Source organism: Anabrus simplex, chromosome 5 (genome assembly GCF_040414725.1).
Source record: "Anabrus simplex isolate iqAnaSimp1 chromosome 5, ASM4041472v1, whole genome shotgun sequence".
Classification (NCBI taxonomy): Eukaryota; Metazoa; Arthropoda; class Insecta; order Orthoptera; family Tettigoniidae; genus Anabrus; species Anabrus simplex.
Genome location: NC_090269.1, coordinates 35385287 through 35410440, shown reverse-complemented (window position 1 = coordinate 35410440; position 25154 = coordinate 35385287). Strand labels below are relative to the sequence as shown.

At 38.7% G+C, this 25154-nt stretch overlaps 1 protein-coding gene across 3 annotated transcripts in view; it reads right to left on the bottom strand.

Moving 5' to 3' along the window:
* Positions 1 to 25154, bottom strand: part of LOC136873706 (uncharacterized) — a 542234-nt gene that overhangs the window by 338613 nt on the left and 178467 nt on the right. For all 3 annotated transcript variants that reach the window (XM_068228013.1, XM_067146839.2, XM_067146840.2), the window contains 2 exons: positions 13595 to 13659; positions 13430 to 13517 (listed from right to left, as the gene is read on the bottom strand). In XM_068228013.1, coding sequence (XP_068084114.1) covers positions 13430 to 13517; positions 13595 to 13659 — 153 coding nt within the window. The remainder of the gene's footprint in view (positions 1 to 13429; positions 13518 to 13594; positions 13660 to 25154) is intronic.

The window sequence follows — 25154 nt, the reverse complement described above, 5'->3', positions numbered from 1 at the left end:
TGTCGTATTGTATAGTGTTTTATTGTGATTGTGTATAGTGCAGTAAGTATGTGAAACATTTGTTACGTGAACATGTATATCTGCACAATACTTACATTAAGTGCAAAAAATCGTGCGCTAGGACAAGAAAAAAGTTTCGAGCAAAATTTCCAGGGAGACCCATTCCTATCAATCGGACAATAAAATACTGGCCAAGAGATTCAAACGTGCAGGTTCAGAAACAATAAAAATACATGTACAAGTCGTTACCTCCTTAGGCTACTGAAGCATGTTTGGTACAAGGATCATAAGTAAAAATCTGTGGACCCTCGTAGCCCAGATTTAATGGCATCCGATTTTTATTTGTGGCGAATGTTAAAAAATTAAGTTTATGGGAACAACTCTCACACACTACATGAACTTAAAGACAATATAAGAGCTGGAATTGCATCCATCAGTGCTGAAGAGTAACCGAATTTCATTAGGAGATGCAGATTATGTTTGGCAGCACATGGGGATCATTTTCAGCATAAACTGTAAAAATGGTGAGTAAAATGCATGATAATGATTTTGAGTACCATATTCTGCTGTACATACGCACGCGTGGTAGCCGGCAACTGAACCGTCACTGACGACCAAGGTCGAGCGAGAAAGTCCTTGCCAAGCATAAATAAAGACTCTGTATTATCGGAGAATAAGGAGCATTCTAAATTTTCTCCAATGGACAGAGGCATCTGTATTTACCTTGGATCCACGGAGTAGATCTAGCCGTATATCCGGTCGCGGAACTAACCATGGAGGTACCTCGTTAGAAGTCCACTGCCCACTAAAGACAAACACAGATGGCCACATCTATCTCAAGACACAAGCTATCAAGCTGAAGATTGCACAAGTGAGTCAAAACATGGTCTAGTGTATATTATGACTTTAAAATGTAAATGGTTTAATGAAGTACTGAACAGGTGAACCAGTGAAATTTATACACTGAGTGGCCAAAAGTCCCGGGAAGGGATGTCCTGTTAGAAAATGTGCCGTGTATGACCCCTGAACATTGCGGCTAGCTGCGGCGTAGCTGAGCAGTCTGTGACAGACATCAGTGTGAAAATGGCAAAACATCACGAGTTAACCGACTTTGAATGTGGGATGATCATCAGTGCACAGCAAATAGCATTATGGAGATTACACGCGAATTCGAGTTTCCAAGGTCAACAGTATCGATGGGGGATCTTCAATATCGCAAAGAGAATGTTACCAACAGCGTAAACTGCCGCACTGGAAGACCACAAACATTTAATGAATGGACATCACGTCACCTCTGCAGAACCATACTGGGTGCTTGACGAGCTACCGTGAGTCACATCTCTGCCCAGTTGAATGTTGGGAGTCAGGAACCCATTTCTACCATTACTATAAGGAGGCAACTGCAACACATAGGCTTTACCAGCCGACGACCAACTGGTGTCCCTTTGCTGACACCTCGATACAGAGCTCAACAACGTACATGGGCCTGCGAACATCCGCAATGGACCATGGAACAGCGGCGGTGTGTGGTATGGTCCGATGAATCCCGGTTCCAATTGTATCGAGCTGGTGGGCGCGTGAGTGTGTGGCATATGCCCCATGAAGCTATTGATCCTGTGTGTTAACAAGGTTGTGTGTCCAGGTGGAAGGAGGCTCAGTTCTGGTCTGGGCGGCGTTCTCACGGTCGCAATTAGCGCCCCATTGTTCAGCTGCAGGGAGTGCTGAAAAGTGCATATTATGTGGAAATTCTTTCAGACCACCTGCATCCCTTTCTGGCCCTAGAGTACCCTGATGGAGACGCCATGTTTCAACAAGACGATGCGCCGTATCACCGCTCTGTGGTGGCACACAGGTGGTTGGAAGAGCACTCCAGTTAAGTCACGACCATGGACTGGCCCTCCAGATCCCCGATCTTAATCCAATCGAGCATTTATGGGATGCTGCCGTACGCTCCATGAACCCCCACACCAACTACGCAAGACCAATTGTCGGTAGCAGTGCAAGAAGCGTGGATCCAGATCTCTCCAGAAAATTCCAACACCTTGTAGAGTCAATGCTTTGCCGTACTGCAGCTGGTTTTGAAGGCTCGTGGAGGAGCAACTCATTAACATCACATCGCTGATTTCCCATGACTTTTGGCTACTCGGTATAGACTGTTAACCCAATCGCATCACTTGACGAGCTCAGCTCACAATCAAATGACAAGCTCAGCTCGCACGAATGCACTGCTGTATATCAATGCATGTAGTTTAGTTTCTAACCCATACGTGCCACTTGTATGCATTCTAAGTTGAAGTTCGGACATGTGGCTTCGGTTATTTCCATTGCTGCAGGTTATCACACACCTCCGGAACATGAGATGAAAGAATCTTTGTTTATATTATTTCATTCACATTAGCTGCCATCGTGGCGTCAAGAGGAAGTGTTGGTGTTGATGAAGATGGTATACGAAAGATAAGTGTTTTAGATAGTGATATTGAAGGCAGTGATGTTTTTGATGAAGAAATAGACTCTGAAGGTCTTAGTTCGAGTCCAGCTATGCATGTAATAGTGCTGATAATACTGTCGCGTGTTGGCTGGATAAGTTAATGAGAAGAATCTTTAATTCTAAGATCTAATAATTAGTTTTAATAAGCACTTACACCTCAGTGCACATTTGAAGATAAAAATTTCATTGTTCCGTATTGAAAAGTATCACAGTTAAATTGAAATAATAAATATGGTAGTTCAACGTATTCAATACAAGTAAATAAGAATGTAATCTCTACATCTCTTATTTACTTGTATTGAATAGGTTGAACTACCATATCTATTATTTCAATTTAACCTCAGTACACAGTCAGGATCTCTGAGTAACACACTTTAAATCTACACTAGTGTCAGAAAGTTTAGACAACCATGAATTTTCACTTACCATGAAAGATAAGGGCTATTTGTTGAAAATCAACATGGAAATACGTATGCTTTTAGAACTAACTAGTTTTATTACACATTTCACTAGATTTTCCTTTACACTGATCAATCACAGGGAGCTAGAACACAATCACATCTTAAGCAATCACACTGCCTGTTCATCAACGTGTCCACCCTTTGTTTAGATTATTGCTTTACAGATGCATGGCATTCTAGCTGTTAATTTTTTTCCAAAGTGTTGGTATAAGTGTTGGTATTTATACATCCCCAGGTTTCTAACAGACATTGCCACAACCCGTCCACGCTGCCTGGCAACTTTTCTTTCACTTTTCTGTCAAGTTCTTCCCACAAAAGTTCAATAGGTGACAGATCGGGTGATGGAGGAGGCCAGACAATTAATTCCAATTTTCCTTCAGCTTGTTTCCTTTCCAGATACTGCTTGCACAAATGAGAGGTGTGTTCAGGATCAATGTCCTGCTGTAGAACAAATCCTTCACCAATCAGCTTCATTTCAGAAGGCACGGCATTGCGCGAAAAGATACAGTGATATTGTTTCCTTTCCAGTATTCCCTCTACTTTTACCAAACCACCAACCTCATTATTTCCAAAACATCCCCACACGATCACATTTCCCCTCCATGCTTCACAGACAGAATTATGCAGGATTCCATAACCCTTTCGCCGGGGCGACGATGAATGTATTGGTGATGATTGGAACCGAATTTTTCAAATTTAGATTCATCCGTCCAAAGCACCCTATTCCATTGTTCAGCGGTCCAGTTAGCATGCATTTTGGCCCATTGTAGCCTTTCTGATTGTGTACAGTTTTCAAAAATGGTTTCCGTGCTACTATGCGACCAAACGATCCAGCCACAAGCAGACTATTTTTCACTGTTGTCACAGAAACAGGTTGTTCTCTTGTTTTATTTATCTCTGAGCAGATATCTATCGCTGTACGCCTTCTGTAACGCTTGCTGAAGAATAAAATACGGTTATCTTCAATTTTAGAAGTCTTCCTTGGACGTCCACTGCGTGGTTGATCCTCATGACTACCAGTTTCCTCTCTGCGTTTCACTGCCCTGCGAACGCTGCATTCTGAAATTTTCAATTTTTCCGCGATTTTTCGGTTCGACCACCCAATTTCTTTACAAGCACAAGCCTTCTTCCCCATATGAGATTGTTTGATGTGTGTTATCGTAGTTGTGCCCAGATAACAACAATGTAGAAAATAAACAATCTGGTACAGAGATTAACACACAACTGCTCAGGATAACTTCTGTAGGCTAACTGTCAACTTCCAACAGTGAGGAAACAAGAGGAACAAGTAATCACGTGAGAGAGGCATGTTTATTACCTGGAAGAGGGCCGGAAGTTATCCAGGTAGAAGCAGGCAGTAAGAGCTGGGGACCATAAATCTGTCAACTTCTTTGAAAAGATGAAGTAAAATTCTGCAATACGCACTGAAATAGCTTTATGAAAGTGCTGAAAGCATCCATACATGAGTAACAGAACTAAAGTACCACTTTATCATCACACAGAAAACAATTATTTAAGAAAACTAATTTTCTGATGCTAGTGTACTTCTTGCCGTAATTACACTACCCACGCTCACGTCACTTTCTACCATTTTCTTTCCTCTCTGTTTTCCCAATCACGGAGTCTTCTGGAGAGTCGAAGAGTAAACAGCCGGGCCAAAAGGTGACTCGACCAGACCCTCTCAAATTAGCATGGCGGACGCTCTAACCATTACAATACTGACAGTGATACAAATTATGACAGGTAGCCAAATCTTTCTAAATGAGTTGTGAAGCTATGCCCTGTTTGTCCAATAAACTTGCATGTAATCAATGTGAAGGTACGTATTTTGGACAAACGGGGTGTAGCTACAAGACTACCTACCTGGAACATGTCAATGCGAAAAAGCGCCAGAAATTCTAGGCAATCAGGAGTCATATGAGTGAGGCAAATCATGCTTTTACATCTATTAAGCAAGACCTAACCATCCTTAGGAAAGCTACAATGGGTAATCTTTTGAATACAATTGAAAATTTATATATTTTTCTGAATCAGTTTTACAATAGTAACTATAATTTAAACGAGATCCTTGAAAGACTGAAGTTGAATGTACTTTATACATACTTTGTATACAGGTTTTTTAATACATTAGACCACCAGGCGAGTTGGCCGTGCTGTTAGGAGCATGCAGCTTAAAATAAGTTCATAGTCCAAATTAAAATCTATCAGAACAGTCCCATTTTTTACAACTTTCTTAGAGTTAAAAATATGCCTCTCCTGCAATATTTGTTAAACTTCTGTTGCCAGCACTCGTTAATTGAAGAGGTTGAATCCTATGGCCGGTTGCATAAACATCACTGACTGGAGATCAGTTCGGATCTAAGTTCAGATCTGAGATCGGACCGGTGTCAAAAACAATGAAAATATTAACGTAATGCATTTTGTAAGATTCAACCGAACAAGATAAGACATGGTAATTTTAATAAACCAACCATGGATGGGACAGGACAGAAATTGATTGCTACCCTGCAGGCCCAATTTTTCCCCCTAACCAATCCACATGACAGCGCCAATTTTCATCCTGAGGTTATGTTAGGTGTATGTATGTATGTTCAGTCCGTCAGCGAGCCGCTGGTGGGATCCTCAACAGCTCTGCCATCAGCTGCCATAGATGGCCAAGACATCACTGAAGAGGCATACTAGGCAAATGAGGAGTGAAGTAGTTTCCCGTTGCTTTCCTCACCGAGCCAGAATTGCTATTACATATCAGTCTGTCAAGCCCACTGAAATGCATACACCAACTGACCCTATGAGCAACATTTTCACACCATTCATAGCAGGAACTGGCTGCATAAGGATTGGCATTACTAGCATTGATCATACCTCAGTCACAGACAGAGACAGATCTATGAAAGTAATAAAATTGCTCTAGCCTATACCAAAAGACATAGTGCACTGTAAACACTAGGTCCTGCCCCAGCAAAGGCAATATGTCAGGTGAGCTGCAATTTACTGAGTAAGACGCTACCCTCAGAGACCTAAATAATTTTGTTATCGGCTACATTTTAAACCAACATAATTTTCCTGTTACACTTCAACAAAAGTTCCTGTTGATGAGGTGTGTATATAGTCCTTTGCTGTTTTGTTTCAGAGCTGCACGGTGGCAATGACTTTATTTCCGTCTCTACCTCTGATGAGTCATATGCTATTGCAGTGCATTTGATATTGTTGGAAGAGATACCAGCCCAGAATGAGGTTGTACTGAACAAATAAGTAAAGAAATCTCACATTCGTCCTGTATTACACAAGTTACATTTGTCAGTAAGCAATAGGCCTACACATCTTTATTTCTTCAGGTTCTTGCTTCCAAATCAATCATAAAGAGAAATCAGGCCTACAGTTCATATACGACTAGTCTGAGCTTCAATACAAAGGAAATTTGAGCCTTCATCAAAAGTAAGGTAATAACAATGCACCTTCCTGTTCAAAAACAATGAACTTCCCCTTACATCTGTTGTCTGTCGGTGTGCGTAACTACTAAAAACATATTCGACTTCTGCTTGACGCCACGATGGCAGCCGATATGACTGAAATAATATAAACAAAGATTCTTTCATCTCATGTTCTGGAGGTGTACGATAACCTGCAGCAATGGAAATAACCGAAGCCACATGTCTGAACTTCAGCTCAGAATGCATACAAGTGGCACCTGTGGGTTAGAAATTAAACTACATGCATTGATATACAGCAGTTCATTCCTGCAAGCTGAGCTTGTCATTTGATTGTAAGCTGAGCTCGTAAAATGATGTGATTGGGTTAACAGTACACGCTGAGAGGCCAAAAGTCATGGGAAATGTGATGTTAATGAGTTGCTCCTCCATGAGCCCTCAAAAAAAAAAAAAAAACAGCTGCAATACGGTGAGGCATTGACTCTACAAGGTGTTGGAATTGTTCTGGAGAGATCTGGATCCACGCATCTTGCACTGCTACCCACCAGAAACCTATTAAAACAAAACAAACATATTTTCATTCTGGAGAAATCCTGCACTTACTCTTAACTTAAGTCAACTAAATTCACTGATAACCAGCAGCACTCTTCGGATCAGAGAGATGTCTCCCAAATAGACTGCGTGGTTCTAGACTTGAGCAAAGTTTCTGATCACGTGCCACATTACTGGCTTTTGTTTAAACTTAGCAAGATTGATATTCAAGGTAATCTGCTGTCATGGTTCAGGTCATTCTTGGTACGCCGAACAATGTGTTGTGTCAGCGACTCGTTGCCACCAAGGGAGGGACTCTTTTTGTGTACGTGGCATTCACACTTGACCTACTTCATTAAGTAAAGCCAGACAACCTGCCTCTCATAGTCTCTCACTAAGAGGTAACATGATTGTCATTAAAAATATTAGGGTTAAATATCCATATCCCTCGCTTGTCATTGTAATTGATGAAGTACAAAAGGTAGTCAAAAGGAAGATGGATCCAGAGAATACTGAGAATACTAGAGCATGGTTGTTTGCTGACGATGTTGTGCTATGGGGTGTGAGCATTCAGTACAAATTCAGTTAGATGCTTGAAGAGAGACTAGGGCATGAAAATAAGTGAATACAAAAGTAAAACCATGACAGTGACAGAAAAAAACAGGACCAGCAAGATGCATAATGAAGTTATAAACGAGCCTCTGGAAGTAGCTGACACCTTCAAGTACTTGAGAGGTGGTGTGTTACAAGATGGGACTATAACACAAGAGATCAGTAACAGGGTACAAATGGCAGGAAGGTTTTACCAGAGTGCAAGGGATATATGGTGAACAATACACTTTTGAGAGTAGTTCACCGTTTCAGTACTATATTCTACATTCACTTAAAGGACTTTATAGTTATGTTAACAAAGTACAACCTGCTGGTCCTATTAGCCTGGCACTTCTTGGCTGACCAGCGGACAACTCCTCTGACAAGCAAATTCGGAATAAAAATAAACCATCGCAATTGCATACCTAGGGTTTTCTTCAAGTTCTGTATTGGTTTTTCCACCAAGTTGAGTTTTCTTCAAGATATTTCATCACTAATCATTTTTTGAGAGGAGTTCCCCATCTCAATTAGTCATCATATACTCAAATGTATTACCTTAGTTAAATCAATTGTCCTTTCTTTTTTTTTTACAATCTGCTTAACGTTGCAGCGACACCGATAGGTCTTATGGTGAAGATGGAGTTGAAAAGAAGCGACCGTGGCCTTAATTAAAGACAAAGCCCCAGCATTTGCCTAGTGTGAAAATATGAAACCACACAAAACCATCTTCAGGACTGTCGGCAGCGGGGTTCGCCCACTATCTAATGAATGCAAGCTGAAAGCTATGTGACCCAAATCGTGCAGCCACTCACTCAATCTAATAGGACCGTCAATTACACAACGTGAAGTTGATATCTTGCCACTTGTAACATCATTTTAATGTGCGATTTTAAACTCTGTGTATGTTCTATGACAACAGCAATGTATTTGGCTTTAAATAGGCATTTTGATTGTTATTTCAAAACAAAAAAAAACACAACAACAACATTATGCATCTTAAGACAAAGTACAACAGTGTCAGTTATGCTTAAGGTTTAACATGTTTAAAGATTAATTTTATTCCACATACAGTATGTACTTTTTTATTTCTTACATTGGAATCTGTATTCTAATGTGAATTTGTAGCTGAAGATGTTCTTGAAATGAGGGAAAAAAGTCTTCTATTACGTTAACAGAACTGTATATTCCTTCAAAACTAAGTGAAAGACAGATAATTCACCTAATAGTCGCCCCTGCTAGGGAACTGGTGTGATCGACCTCCTAATCAGTTCATATGAACAATATTTTTATCTGTTGCTTACATATAAGCAAGGTTTGAGTTGTGACTTGAAATCTTCAACCATCAGACGGACTTTCTCTTTCTGATTTTATAGGAAAAAGTAAACCCTATACATGGTACTTCAGGTCAGGGAATACAAATGGTGTCTAACAATGGTGTCCAATAGCAGACCAACTATATTGGTATTATAAATTTACTCATTCAGGACAAATATTTCACGTTCCCTATGGGAATCTACATCTATATCATCTGATCGCTAAGCAGGCATCAATTTTTTATAATGAGACAAACTCTATCATAGTGCATTGGCACTGCCGGTGGCTTCAAGAAGCCTTCGCAGTGGCCTCCATGGTATGCACTAGCCATGCGTCTTGGTAGGTGTGCTATTTACCAACTGATGAGTCCAACTTAGCACACTGGTTGATAATCTTAACCACTGATGAAGGGAATGGTTGAATTCCTGAAACATGTTTGGTTGAATAAATAATTTTCTTTCATTAACAAGTGTATTGACAAGGCTGATTCAAATAAAGCTATTTTAAATATTCCTGTACTACACTAGCACACTGGGGTGAAACACTGGCAACCAGGAATGAGTTGGCTGAAAAATTTGTCTCATAACAGACCAACTATATTGGTAGAATAAGAATTGCCAACACATTTTTGTGAACAGAGTCCACTATGGTCTGGATGATAACATCCAGGATCCTTTTAGATCTTATGAAGTTCAGCATCTCCTTGGGAATTCTCTCTCTGGTGCCAATCATAAGCACAATTACTTCCCATTTTTTTTATCCCATACTTCATTTCATGATACCCAGCGCATGGTTCATATCAGGCCTTTTTCTCCTCAAGCACTACTCTACGCTGCCGTTCATTTTTCTTGAATCTTATAATGGGATCAATCACCATACCCTTTCCTTTTGCTCGGTCAATAACATCAATTCATCTTGTGGATCCATTTGTGGAAAGACATCCTACTTCTTCATACACTTCCAAGTGATGGTGATGTTTACCGAAGCTTCCAGAAATCAATGTGCGAACTGTACTCTGCTGACTAATTCTCATCAGCTCTCCTTACGACAAAACCCTAATACAAGTTTCGAACTTATCACATCTGCTGCAATGGGATATAGGTTCCTTCCAGGAAAAGATTGAACTGGGATACATTACAGTTCCTTTTAATTGCTTCTGTCCATTTTCAGCATGACATACCTCTCTTCTAAATGATCCAAACATTTCCTTTCTTCCCGTGGGAAAGTAACAATAATCTCTTACCCTTGGATGGTAATGTGCACCAACTTCTAAAAGAATCTTAACAGAGTATTTTGTTCTTTGCCAAGAAGCAAGCGTTCAAGGCAATGCGTGGTTTCAGTATGGAGTACTGAAAAGGCGGATCACTCTCAGAAAGTGTATTATTCAATCATCGCCAATACAGATTTTTAATCTTGAAAGTTATTACATATAATACAGTGGAACCTCGATTCTCCAATTTTGGAGGGACTACAGGAAAATAACTTACAATCTAGGAACAAATTAAAACTATCAACAATTTGGCTAAACATAACCATAATGAATTATGTACAATTTTAATCTTACAGAAACTCCTACATACCTGCCAACTTTACAAAATAAAAAAATCAGGAAATACAATTGGTCAAAACTGCTTATACTACGTGTCTTGAGTTAGAAACATTGATACTTTAAATTCAGCTTCATGGCAGAAACTACACCACTTTCCTGTGAAAACTTGTCAGTAACATTGATTAGCAAAGTTCGTTGAAAAATATGCTACTAAATAATGCCAAGCCAAGCAACTATCTATCGCAATTAGTTTCCTAATCTAATGAGATGAAATTCAACAGTTACCTACAAATTCTAGAAGTTTTAATTGTTGTGGTAGGTTTGAGAATCTGAAAAGGGAAATGGACAGACTAAAACATACCTGCCAACTTTACAAAATCAAAAATCAGAAGATACAATTGGTCAAAACTGCTTATTCTACGTGTGTTGCACAATGCAGGAGAATATGTATTATAACACTTACTGTCTCAAAACCCGACTGTAGGAGGCTACAAGGCTAAAAATTACACATCCCTGTTCCCTTACAGGAAGTATGCGAGTGAGATGATTGGTATCTGATAAGCCTTTCCAAAAATAGTATGAACTCATCCCCAAACGTGTTAATCATTCATGCACTTAGATGTCATTTCTTAGCAAATGCATAGATTAATATACAGGATCTTTCATAAAGAATGAACCGATTTCGTCACGCTATATTTTCCCAACAGTACAAGATTAAACCTAAGACACTTGTTTGACTGATGTTCAAGTTTAGTCCTACAAGTGATATGACCACCACCAGCGGCATGGACCAAATAAAGGCGATAGAACAATTCCTCCAAAACGAGCTAAAGCATATCCCGATCCCCTGAGTTGATCACACGTGTTATCCGTTCTTGAAGGTCATCCAGTGTAGTGGGTAGTGGCAGAACATGAACTTTGTCCTTGATGTATCCCAACAGGAAGAAATCACAAGGAGTGAAGTCTGGCGATCTGGGAGGCCATGCGAGCAGAGCATGATCCGTAGCAGTGTGTCGACCAATCCACCGTTGAGGCACTGTTTCATTCAGAAATGCTCACACTGGTAAGCTCCAATGGGGCGGGGCTCCATGTTGTTGGAAAGTGAAGTCGCACGAGTGTGTTTCCAGCAAAGGGAAGAGCCAGGTCCGTAACATTGTGAAATAGCTTTGACCTGTGCCAGTGTTGGTGCTGAAAAAGAAAGGGCCATTAACCCTGACATTACTGACTGCACAGAAAACATTTACCTTGGGAGAATTCCGTTCGTGCTAGATTGTAGCATGTGGGTGTTCGGTTCCCCAAATCCGAACAATGTGACAATTGACACAGCCATTGATATGCAAGGTTGCTTCGACACAAAAAATGAGGCGTGAAAAGGTGTCTTTACCATTTTCCATGTTCAGCATCGCAGTACGGAATTCCATCCGTTATTCCTTATCAACATGTCACAGCGCCTGAACCAGCTGATGTCTGCATGGCTTCATGTGTATAAGTCTTTTCAGGACATGCCAGATATTGGTACTGCTCACCTGAAGCTGACGGCAACCTTGAGATATGGATCTCCAGGGGCTCCGAGTTAACGCCTCTTGGATTCTCCTCACATTTTCTTCTGACAGTGCAGTTTGCGGTTGACCAGGGCTTTTTCCTTTACACAAACATCCTGTTTCCTGGAATTGTTGGAACAACCATCGGATGTTCTTGAGAGAGGGCCTATACACGTCATCGTTAAATCTCCTATGGAACTCGCATTGCACCGTGATCACAGACCCGGTCCGTGCAAACGCAACACAGAACGCTTTGTACTGAGGTGTTGCCACTGTTAGACTCACGCGGCAATTGAGTGAGCTCACTGATGTGCAGGTTGAATGGAGTCGGGGGGAGGGGGGCAGGCGGGGGTGGGGAGAGCAAGGCGCGAAGCACTCTACTGACTACTAATAGAAATGTGAGGCCACGCCCTTTGTAACAATATGCGACTTGTTCTGCTGCGTGGCTTGAGTACGGCACAATAATCCTTCTAAATGAGTTCATTCTTTATGAAAGACTGTATTTCATCACTCGCCCATGCAATTATGCAAAGCGCAATGTTATTTTTATCAACTAATAAATTAAAATTTTCCAGAATTGTCTCCAAAAGGCTCCTAAAAACTCTATAGAGAATTTATTTATCTTTATTTTAGCTTATTTTTTGGTAAACTTCAAACATTTGTTTTCAGATCCCACCCATTTCAACTTTGTACACCAGTGGCAATTCTGAAATTCTGTCACTGAATTACTAAAAAAAAGACCAAATCTAGCAACTAGTCTCTAGAATCGACTAGACCGATGTGAACGAACACAAATACAGTACGCAAGAACAAGAGATTGACAATCTATACACGTGTCACGATATACAGGTTTCAATAAACATCACACATTCGCGTGTATTTCTTGTATTAATAAACACTGATATTTCATTTGAAAGCAGCCAATAAGGGAAGGACTTATGGCTACTGGTGTACAAAGTTGAAATGGCGGGATCTGAAAACAAAAGTTTGAATTTCACAACAAAAGAAAAGGTAAAATCGGGATAAATATTAGAATAATCCGGATGGGGGAAAAACTGTCGAAAATCAGGGGTCTCCTGCCTAAATCGGGAAAGGTATGAATAAAATTAGATGCAGGGGCTAGTTGACCTTGCACAGCATCTACTTGCCAACAATGACTTCTACCATTATTATTCTATCATCAACCAACGTGGGCTGCAGCCTGAAATTTTGGACCCATGTTTTTCTTTTAAGTGTACTCTTATCCACGCGGTCCTGCATGGTAAGTCGCTGCTGTCCATCAGTATTCTGGACTTATACATAATCATACAACGATGCATTAACAGCATTAACGAAGTGAAGGTTCTTGGTATTCAAACCAGAATCATTCAGATTTATTTAGTATATCATAATGACAGAATGACCACCTCCTTTCAACCTCATAATGTAATGGTTGCGGTTGAAGCATTCTACCAATACCTTGATAAATATAACACAAAAATTCAGTATGTGAAGAGATAGTATAAGAATCTCCACAATACACAAACCCAAGTAATGGAATGCAGACTTCTCGGTAGTTCTTGTTCACCAGCTTTGCCTTCAGAATAGCATCAAGAATGTGATCCTCAGAATTATCTGGAAAAAAAATGACAGATTAAAGGATGTTCATATTTTCAACGTAAGATCTGAAATGGAAACCTGTTACAACTCACCCAAAAAGATATATAGTGATGATGATAATCTGCAAGCGATCTTCTTAAGACTCTCTTTCCTCCGTCTGTAACATAAAACCAATGTCAAGTTAACACATTAATAACACATACTTTGAAGAAAGATAATGGGATGACGCATGAAACTTCAACTAAAGTTTGGAATAACGCGAGTAGATTTTGAGAAAACATGCTGCATTTACCAAGAGACCTAATTCATAGTACTATAATTAGATTTTGCAAGGCAATATAAAAAAAACTTATGTGCTTTGTGTACATAACCTACTCCCTTTAAACTATCTTTCCTGCCATATGCATTCAGCAGCTACTTCAACTGACTGGAATGTGTAATCTTTCTGCTATGCAGGGAAGGTTATGCACAGTTTCATAAATGTACTTGGGTAATGTGAATATCACAATCAAGTCTGTTTTTGTTCATTAAGAAAAGTGTGTATATCCCCTTAAACTTAATTTCAACGGTTTCCATTACTGCATGTAACTATGTCAGCAGATCACTTATCAGGAATCTCATTTTTTGCTGGTTGTAAATATTTATTCAATTCCAGAAACTTTATACAAATAAAGAACGGCTTTCATTAATTATATTACTTTTAATATTTTTAATTAATTATATAGTTCTTTTGTATTTTTACAATATTTACTCAATTCACTTGACATTGCCAGGAATATTAGGATTTCACTATACCAGCAAGATAAAGTGAACTGACTTTTCTTTCAACTCACTCAACCTTATATTTTATTATTTTATTTATAAGAAACATGTAAACTGAAGTGAGTTCACTAATAAGTTAAAAGAAAGTATAAAATGGTTCAAGCTTTCAATACTATTAAAATAAGAAATGTAAGTTTACATTCCTATTTAATTAAAATTAATTAAAATTGGTACTGGTTTCGACCAGTATTTTTGGTCATCATCAGCCGATCACAAATACGTGTAAAACAATGCATGGATAAATAAATCACGAAGTATAAAGAATTCTGTAGGTTGCTGATAGTGAAGCACCAAAATCTTTAGGGAATACTGTGTGTTGAAAAATAGTCTATCACATGCAGTTTATGAAGCACTGTAACACAATGTCATGAAAAAAGTCTAAAACCAAATACGTATTTATCAGCTGCAGTTTATTAGGCACTGTATAATTTTAAGGAACAGCACTGCGTGTCAATCATGAAGAAGTCATGGATCAAGAACGTTAGGACATAAACGTTAGAGAGCACTGTATGGGAAGAAGTCCAGAATCAAATACATATCCATATATAGTACTGAGCAAATTCTTGAAGAGTGCAGTTTATGAGGCACTGTACAATTTTAGGGAATAGCACTGCTCGTCGATAGATCCAAAAATTATGAAGAAGTCACCGATTAAATACGCAAATGTACTACGTAGCAAATTCCTAGAGAGTAGATCAGCACTGTGTTTCTAAAAGTTTCGTTAGATCAATGAAATTATTAAAACATATGACATAGAGAAAAAACAATTGATATCAACATTCTTGATAATAATATTATTGATATCATTATTAATACTGTCATGGAAAATGATCTTGACATTAATTTTCATAATGAATATTCAAGATATTCGACATCATTACTATTCAATACGGTGGATGAGAATGTTCAATGATTTTTTTTTCTTCTTCGTTACACTAATATTTCAATTTTATGATTACAACATTTTTTTTCCTCGAGGCAAAGACATGATTTCAATCATGGATAATATTAATTAATATTAATTATGTTAATTATTTTAATGAGAATACGACGTATGTAAACGAGTATGTTATCTGTTTAATAATTCATTGCAAAGATTATTATAATTTTGATTAAACTAGAAGTTAAGAATTTAAATTAATTCAGTTCCTATTTCATTTCATTATCATAGGAGACTATTTCAAGTAGAGTTACTGCAAGATGATGAATGAATGAACTTAAGGATTGAGTTATTAATATTCTTAATTACATTTAAGCGGAAATGAATAGGCTGACGAACTAGAGAGGAGGATATAGGGTAGCTCAGTTGATCCCACATTAAAAAAAAATTCTTTTACATAACACTATCCCCTGAGAGATATCGTGCAGCGGATTAGAAACTTGTTTGACTTCAATAACGAAATACGGAATGGAGAGTATCGTCATGATAGAAAAAATATGCCGGTTAATGAAGAGAGATCAAGCTGCAGATACATATTAAAATAATAATGCACAGTTGCAAATTTGTAAGCGCCCCTTTATTAGACTTCAATTTGAGAAGCAACCGATGCATTTAATTGATCGTATAATGTGACACGTTAAATATCGGCAAATTCAATTAAATGCGCGGTGCATATGATTGAAGAGAATAATGTTGTACAGGACCAACCCATAAATGAAAGAATGTTAGGCGATAGATCCAACTCTGAATCATGTAGGAAATGTGCAGAACGAAAGTTTGATGACATTTCTGAGGAGGAGCGAAATTATATATTTCAAGAATTTTGGTCAATAATGTCGTGGAGCAGCGAAAGTTATTTGTTGCAAACAATGTTGAGACATTAATACCAAAGCGGCGATACTACACATCTGAAGAAGAATCTTGGAGAGGTGTTACCTTCCTTTATTATTTGAAATTAAAGAATGGCACTCAGGAACCTGTCTTCAAGAAAATGTCCCTTTCTACGTTAGGGTTAAGAGAACGTTCTGTGAGAAATTGGGTGAATAAAAATTCAGCAGGAATGTATGCTTCAAATGAAGTCTCTGTGAAGAACAGGAAGAGTGACAGACCTACAGCTCATAAAGAGAACGATTTGCCGTAACTTCCTTCGCATTACAATAGGAGTAATACATCAAAATTATTTCTCGAGCAGAGTATAGATTCCTTGGCCCAGCTGTATGAATTGTACTATGAGAAAATGCAACATGACAATGGAACTCCAGTACGCAGAACTAAATTTTCATCCGTATTCCATGAAAAGAATCTGTCCTTACATAAAATGAAAAAGGACCAATGTGACGTGTGCTGATCAAGAGGCAGGTAACCTTTCTGAAGAAGACTGGATCCAGCAAAAAATTAGAAAAGATAGAGCACAGAAAGAAAAAGATGATGCTGCATAGAAACAGTGTACTGTAATTACCATGGGCTTAGAGGCAGTGAAGATTGCACCATGTATCCAGGCTAGTGCTTTCTATTATAAAACAAAATTAACATGCCATAACTTCACAGTTCTGAACCTAACTACACACCCCTGTGTGTGCAATTGGTTCAGTGAAATCTATACCGATTTGTCAGCATTAACGTTTGCAACTATGATTATTGATTACCTCAAATGCCACTGTGCACATGATAAGGAAATAATCATATACAGTGATGGGTGCACATATCAGAACAGGAACAGTATTTTAGCGAATGCTTTGCTAGACCATGCTATTAATGGGCAGACAATTATGCAAAAGTTCCTGGGAAGGGGGCACACGCAAATGGAATGTGATTCTGTCCACAGCACAATAGAACGAAAAGTAAAGAAAAGACCAAATCATCTACCCAGCAATTACATTACTAGCAAGGAAGAAAGAAACCTTATGAGGCCAAATGGATAAACTTAGATGCTTTCAATGATTATTCACATTTAAACAACGTGATCGTACGAATTGAACACTTACCAGTAAATATCTAATATTTACATTTTTAAATTTTTTTACACGTTTCTTAGCATAAGGCCCGGGCAGAGAAACGTAACAGACATCAGATGTCAGAAGTATAGTCCAAATGGGGATATTGAGTACAAAGTTAATTTTGAAGAAGACTGGCAATTACTACCCCAATGTGGAAAGAAGTGAAAACACCAGTGGAATGACCTTCACTCCACACCGAACCACGGAAAATTTCTTCCCACAAGTATCATCACCTGCAGCAGTTGAAATCACTTCTACAAAAGACTGCCATGCCTTCTACGATTCACTCCCTCATGATTAAGTGTAGTGATTGACTTAAAAGTACTGGTACAGAAGATTACTACTAGTTTCATAATGTACGTTCTCTTGTTATTTCATTGTGCAGGGTAGGTAAATGTCTTAAAATGTTTCCGCTCTCGATGAGTAGAGAAAACTCTTAGAATGAACACTTTCCTTAAGCAACAGTGCGAAATTATTTGTAATTTCTGAGGTGGTAGGTATATTTGTACTTTGTGTTATTTTGCTAGTTAATCAATGAATATTCTATTTACGTAACACTAATTCTCTTATTTGAAAGGAAGTTTAATTATTCAATATGGTTAAATAATATTATATTCACATAGTAACCTTGAGAGATTTTGGATATAGTACATCAGTTCATGTTCAATTAAATAGAATTTTATTATTTATCCACTTTATTTTATGCAGTATGTGTTTAGAATATTCGATTATTATCTCTTATTAGCGTTTATATTTCGTTTAAAAACAGTAAATAAGAAGGAGAGTACAACATGAAAAACGTCGTAACCCACATTCTCTATAAATTTTTTGGTTCAAAATGTCATAACCCACGTACATTCGAGAAAATTGTAAAACATTCCATTTGGACAGTGTAGCAATCAAACTAGACTAGAATGAATCAATAAAACACTTCATAATATATTTAGGATGTACTATTGAAATCCTGCAATGTTTTTTGTCTCTCCTGTAAAATTGAACTATTGTGGGATACGACGTATTGCCGTTTCATGGACGATATATAAGAAAAAAAAGGTCCAATATTACTGCCTTGAGGATATCTTGTCTTAATCATTACAGGGTCAGATAAAGCTTCGCCTACTCTAATTCTCAGAGATCTATTTCCAAGAAATATAGCAACCCATTCAGTCACTCTTCTGTCTAGTCCAATTGCACTCATTTTTACCAGTAGTCTCCCATGATCCACGCTATCAAATGCCTTAGACAGGTCAATCGCGATACAGTCCATCTGACTTCCTGAATCCAAGATATCTGCTATATCTTGCTGGAATCCTACAAGCTGAACTTCAGTGGAATAACCTCTTCTAAACCCGAACTGCCTTCTATCAAATTAGAAGGATTTTGCAATCATATCTAATATGTAATTAGAAGGAATCCCTTCCCAAAGCTGACAAGCTAGGCATATCAAAATGACTGGCCTGTAATTTTCAGCTTTAAGTCTATCACCCTTTCCACTGTACAGAGGGGCTACTATAACAACTCTCCATTCACTTGGTATAGCTCCTTCATGCAAACAATAAGTACTTCAGATATGGTACTATATCCCAACACATTGTCTTTAGATTATTCCCAGAAATCTTATCAATTCCAGCCGCTTGTCTAGTTTTAAACTTTTGTATCTTATTGTAAAAGTCATTGATATCATAGGTAAATTTTAATATTTTTTTTATTTTTTATTTTTTAGCATAGGTCACCTCCTCTATCTGGACATTGTCCCTGTAACCAACAATCTTTACATACTGACTAAATCCTTCTGCGTTTTGAAGAACCTCACATACACACTCCGCTTGTTCATTAATGATTCCTGGAATGTCCTCCTTGGAACCTCTTTCTACCTTGAAGTACCTATACATATCCTTCCATTTTTTACTAAAATTTGCATGACTGCCACGTACGCTTGCCATCATGTTATCGTTAGCCGATGGTGATTATGAAGTTTGTTGTTTAAAGGGACCTAACAGCTAGGTTATTAGCCCCTAACGGTACAAGATGGAACAAAAGTGCATGATAATTAAAATTTTAAAACATATCCACTGACTAGAATTTAAAGTAAATGATGATAAAAAAACAATCAGTGGATCTAATTCTATATGCCTTATTTTCTAGTAAAATTACAGAAAATATAGGTTACAATGGAATAAGACATTGCCTTGAAGTAGGCAGATACATACCTGCCAACTTTTAGAAACCAAAAATAGGAAGATTTTTTAAAATTCTTGGACTTCATGACATATATTCCACCACGGTCAAGGTGAAAGAGGTCAAGATAAAAGGCATACATATCTACAGTTACAATGCAAATTGACCATTAAATTTACAATCTTACACTATCAAAACATAAAAATGGTTACAAGAAAATGTACCTAATCATTCTCATTTATGACACTTCAGCGAATAATAATATTTATGTCACACCGACACGCAACAAAATGTATAATACCGTATTTTCTCGTGTAATTAACGCACTTTGACGAAAAATACAGGCGAAAACTTTGGATGTGTAAATTATTCAAGGAATTCTGATGTTTAAAATTCATTTACATTTAGAAGATACATCAAATATAATATAAATACAATTGGTTCAACTCGTTTGCGGTTATCGTCATTAGGCGTAAAATTCCGGTGTGAGATTTTTTCTGAAAAGTCAAATAGGGTACATCAGGTAAGTTAGACACGTGAGATTGAAGTACCGACACTGGAAAATATTCTTCCCATTACGAGCTGACAATACTGAACTGAAATAAAAATGAAATAATAAAAGTACAATTCGTGTAATGTCACAACGACATACCGGCAAAAACAGAAAACTGTCCAACATGAGAAGGGCCGGGCATCAAAGGAGGGACTCTGCTACATTACCCCAAACAGTTCGTATCCAATCTTGTATGAGTGACGTGTCCATCCACCCTTCTTCTTGAATACGAACGTGGATCACTCGCGGAAATTTTGCTTTAGACATTGTTTTTCGTTTTAGAACAATGTAACATGCAAGCTTTCTGACATCAGCTGTTACAGCAAGCATTGCACTACATCGTTGTTTTTTTCTTCCGGTAGTGCGTACGATAACACTGTATGTTCCTTTCCTATCGATTGTTCGACTTTGTGGCATATGGAAACTCACTGGCATATGACCTGCAGTTCCTATAAGGGAGATCAAATATTCCTTCACTTTACGCTTCTCAATTACAAAGCGATGAAAATGGTTTAAATCATTAGTCATTTTTTGGCATGATGATGATCTTCGTCAAAGAGGAAGTCCATTTCTCTTCATAAGATTAATCAAATCCGAGACACTGATTCCATGTTCAGCGGTTATTTCACATTCTTTAAAATACTGCATTTCGTGAGAAATGGCGTATCGAACGTTGCGTAACAAAATCATATATTTAAGTGCAGTGGGATTACCTGCCGGCTAATAACAGCACGTTGCCCTATATTTGGAATGCCCGCTTTTACAATACGAAGCCTGCTACTTGAATAGTTAACATCTTTATTTCGAAACGCATCCGGAGTTGCGTGATGGATGTTCGAAGTTGTGGGTGCGTCAAATACGTGAACATTTCTTTTTCTCCACTTTGAGTACAAAAATATTGGGATGTGTAAATTATGCAAGAGCGTTAATTACGCGAGAGAATATGGTAGTTTCTTTATCAGACGGTAAAATGAACGGAAATTTATAGGTATCTCCAAACATTTGGAGATAACGTTTGTTATATTTTTGGGCCATAACAAGAAAATAAAAGTACCTGAAACTGTCACCGACACAACCCCCTTAAAAATATTCAACTCATTAAAATTATGCACTTAAATACGCAAAACTACCACATATATAAAACAATTCAATGTGTCCCATACATCATTAACATACGACTTTGGCAGTGGGAGAAAGTATAGAAATGCAAGAAAAAACAAGTGGCCTAAAACTCCGACGAAACTACGCATAGAAATGATGTTAACAGAGCGCAAACAACAATAACAAACTCATTATTTCATCCCGATTAAATGAGTCACTAACGTGCGCCAGCCTGTCTTGCTTGCAGGACGATTGCCGCCCCAAATCCACAGTTGTATAAACTGCACACGCTGATGTGGTGAGCGGGAAACATGATACACGAAGGCGCCGGACGAAACATTCACAAAATAAAGCATTTAAAAAATACGCTTGAAAACGAGGTTTCGTAACTTACACAAGCACATAAGAATTTATCCTAGGGGAGGAGTATTGGCCGTACTAGAAGTTATATTGGTCAAAAATAGGAAGAAGTAAAAATAAATCAGAAAATCGGAAGACAAGTTAAAAACCGGAAAGTTTCCGGGTAAATCGGAAGGGGTGGAAGGTATGCAAATACATATAATTCAAGTTAGAAATCCAAATAACACATTAAAATACGCAAACACGAACTAAAATAGAGTCAATGGGATAACAGCGTAGTTAAAAATACAATGATGCAATGGACATTATAACACATGAAAAGATCATTATCCCTCATGAAACGGATGACGAGGTCTGCTGACTGCTCATCACCTCATAGCATGAGGGAAATGGCACTTGGGAGTTGTAGACTACGGCGCAGATTGGCCAGGTCCACGCACTCCGTAAGGATGTGGACCACGATTAGATGACTGCTGCAAGTACACATCAGGGGGCGTTCACTCTTCAGTACGTAGTAGTTCGTTAGTATGCCATGACCAATCCGAAGACAACATAATACCACTCCTTGTCTCCAAGAAGCCCGAAATGAAGTCTTCCATACCTTCGTAGCTCCTTTTCATCGCTCTCAGCTTATTTGGGAGAGGGGTGGCCTGCCATTCCATCTCCCAATGGGACATAACCAGATGCTTCTGCTGAGAGTGAATGTCATTGGCTGGAACCCTGTAAGTCAACGAGGGCAAGGTAACAGCATCCTTGACAGCCTTATCAGCTAACTCGTTTCCCTCTACACTCATGTGGCTTAAGAGCGACATGAACGTATTTCTGGTGCTGGCATCCGAACACCCAGCCACTAGGTCTTGGATCCGCTGTACCAGAGTGCCGAGGGAAACATGTATCTATAGATTGTAGCGCACTGAAGAAGTCTGTACACAGCAGAAATTGCTGGCGCTCATTGGACAGTGTGTACCGCAAAGCAGCTCAGACGGCAGGGTGCTCTGCTGTGTACACGCTACAGATTTTTGGTAGAAAAAAAAGAACAACGTTATTGTCAACAATGAACGCACAGCCTACTCCCGCTTCTGCCCTCGAACCATCCGTGAAAACGACTGAATCAGGGTACCGGCCAACAACGGACATCAAGAGTCTCCGATAAATGGAGGGGTCTGTGGTTTCCTTCGGGCCGGTGTGCAAATCTAGAATGATTACAGGTCGTTGCATTATCCAAGGAGGTACCCTACTTCGTCGTCTGATGAGACAAGGAACCGAAGGTACATCAAATAATCTGTGACTGCTATCCAAGCCTATTCCAACCGGTTGCGTTGCTCGAGGGTAAGCAGCATACAGCCGATGGTTTCCATTGTGGAATACGCCAGGATAGCTTCGGTGCAGTGGCATCTGTCGCAAATTTGCAGCATAGGACAGAAGCATTTGCTGGCGTCGGAGGTATAAATGCAGCACACCAGATTCAGAGAGAAGGATAGCTATGGAGCTTGTACGAAAAGCTCCCATTGCCCACCTAACACCGCTATGGTGAATTCTATTCAGTTTGGCTAGGACGCTTTGCCTTGCTGATCCATACGCTACACTGCCGTAGTCTAATCTGGATAAAATATGTGCCCTATAAAATTGTAGCAGTACGGTGCGGTGTGCCCCCAAGTAGTGCCGCTAAAAACTTCGAGGTATTAAGCTTCTTAGCGCATTTCACTTTTAACTGCCACATGTGTGGCTCCCATGATAATTTGCTATCGAAAAAGAGCCCAAGAAATCAGTACGTGCCAACTACGGGAAGAGGAATATTCCCTAAATAAAACTCAAGATGGGAGTGAAGAAAGCGCTTCTGGTAAAAGTGCACAACAGAGGTCTTTGCGGTTGAAAACTGAAAGCCATGTTCTAAGGTCCACTGTTACACTCTAATTACTTGCTATAATTGTCGCTCAGCGACGGCAATATTTTGCGAGCTATAATGCAGCGTAAAATTGTCTAGATATAGTGACAGTATTACTGCTGAACCAGCAGCAGCAACAATACCACTTATGGCAATCGCGAACAGAGTGACACTAAGAACCGATCCCAGTGGGACTCCATTTTCCTGATCATGGTATTGCGAAAATACCCTGCCTATTCAGACACGCAATAGATGGGGGACAAAAAATTCGCAATAAATACTGGCAAGTTACCTCGGAAAATCCATTGATGCAGGACTGATAGAATGCCGTATTGCCATGTGGTGTCATAGGCCTTTTCTAAGTCAAAGAAAATAGACACCAAATGCTGTTTTCGGAGAACAGCATCCTGGATAGGACACTCCAGCCGTACCAAATGGTCAGTAGTCGAGCGAGCGGCTCGACAACCACATTGGTATTAAAAAACTGGAAAGGAGGTTCAACCTATTCAATACTCAAAAGAAAGAAACGTAGCAATCACATTTCTATTTAAATGGGACCGGTTTCGACCTTAGTCTAGGTCATCATCAGCCATAAAAAACATGTAAAATGTTTATGAATGTTGGAGGTCAGTTTCACACTCTGTTAGGCACAAAGACACGACACCACATTCTGTCCTGCACAAAGTCACAACACTACCAATTAACATGCGAAGATCAAAAAGGCTTGAATTCGCAGACGAACAGATCTGTAGTAGAAAGCCGCCAGCTCCCGGTGACCAGCGCGGCACACTCAAGGTCACGCACGCGCTGCGGCCAAACACCAAAGTAGAGTGGAGAACGTTTCGAAGGTCCAGAACCTGTCACGGCTGTGGGAAGCCAAGTACGTATATAAAAATATACGACGCCAATTAGTACAACCGAATGAGCACCCGTACTCCAGTTAAGTTCTTGGTAAACAGTTGACTTGAAAAAACAATTGTAGAGAGAAGAAAAAAATGTAGTAAAAAGCGCAATATCGGAAAACAAATGAAAACTTATATGCACAGTGCGCTATTTTTTAAAAAGAAAAAATTTTTTAGGTTATGATTGAAGTAGTCGAAGTTGGCGCAAGACAAAAATTTTTGAAAGAGGAGAATAAATTAAACAAGGAAGATTGATAGTGAAATAAGAGAAAGAATAAAAGAAATTGAAGTTAGATGGTAATGAGGAAAGATAAGATAAGGAAATGAAGGAGGGGTAGTTTAAGGTGGGTTAGGAGGGTGGGTTATTGGAGGTAGAAAATGTGGGTGGGAACTATGTAAGACATGGAAAATAGAATTGGGGTTTTGGAATTTGGAATTTTTGAGAAGAAGAATTAGGAAGTCAAAAAGGATATTGGGTTTTTCAGAAATGTCGTTTAAATTGAAATTAGGGTTGAAGTACTGGTCAAGGTGGATAAAGCAATTTTCAGTAATGTTTAAGAGGGGGCCTTTGTTAATGATTTTAAGTATGTTTATGTCATTGTCAATACTGGTGAAACTATGTTTGGAGTCTTGTATGTGCTGTCCTATGGCAGAGAATCTGTTGTATTTAATGGCGTTGACATGTTCAGAGTACCTGATATTGAAGTTGCGGCCAATTTGTCCGACGTAGGAGGAACTGCAGTTGTTGCATTTAAATCTGTATACACCAGATTTAGAAAAAGCATTAGACTTATTTAGAGATTTAGAGTTGTGTAAGATATCAAGACTTCTATTGTTAGTTCTAAAAGAAATTTTCATATTATGTTTTTTAAAGATATTAGTTATTTTATAAGCATCCTGAGTAAAAGTGAAGG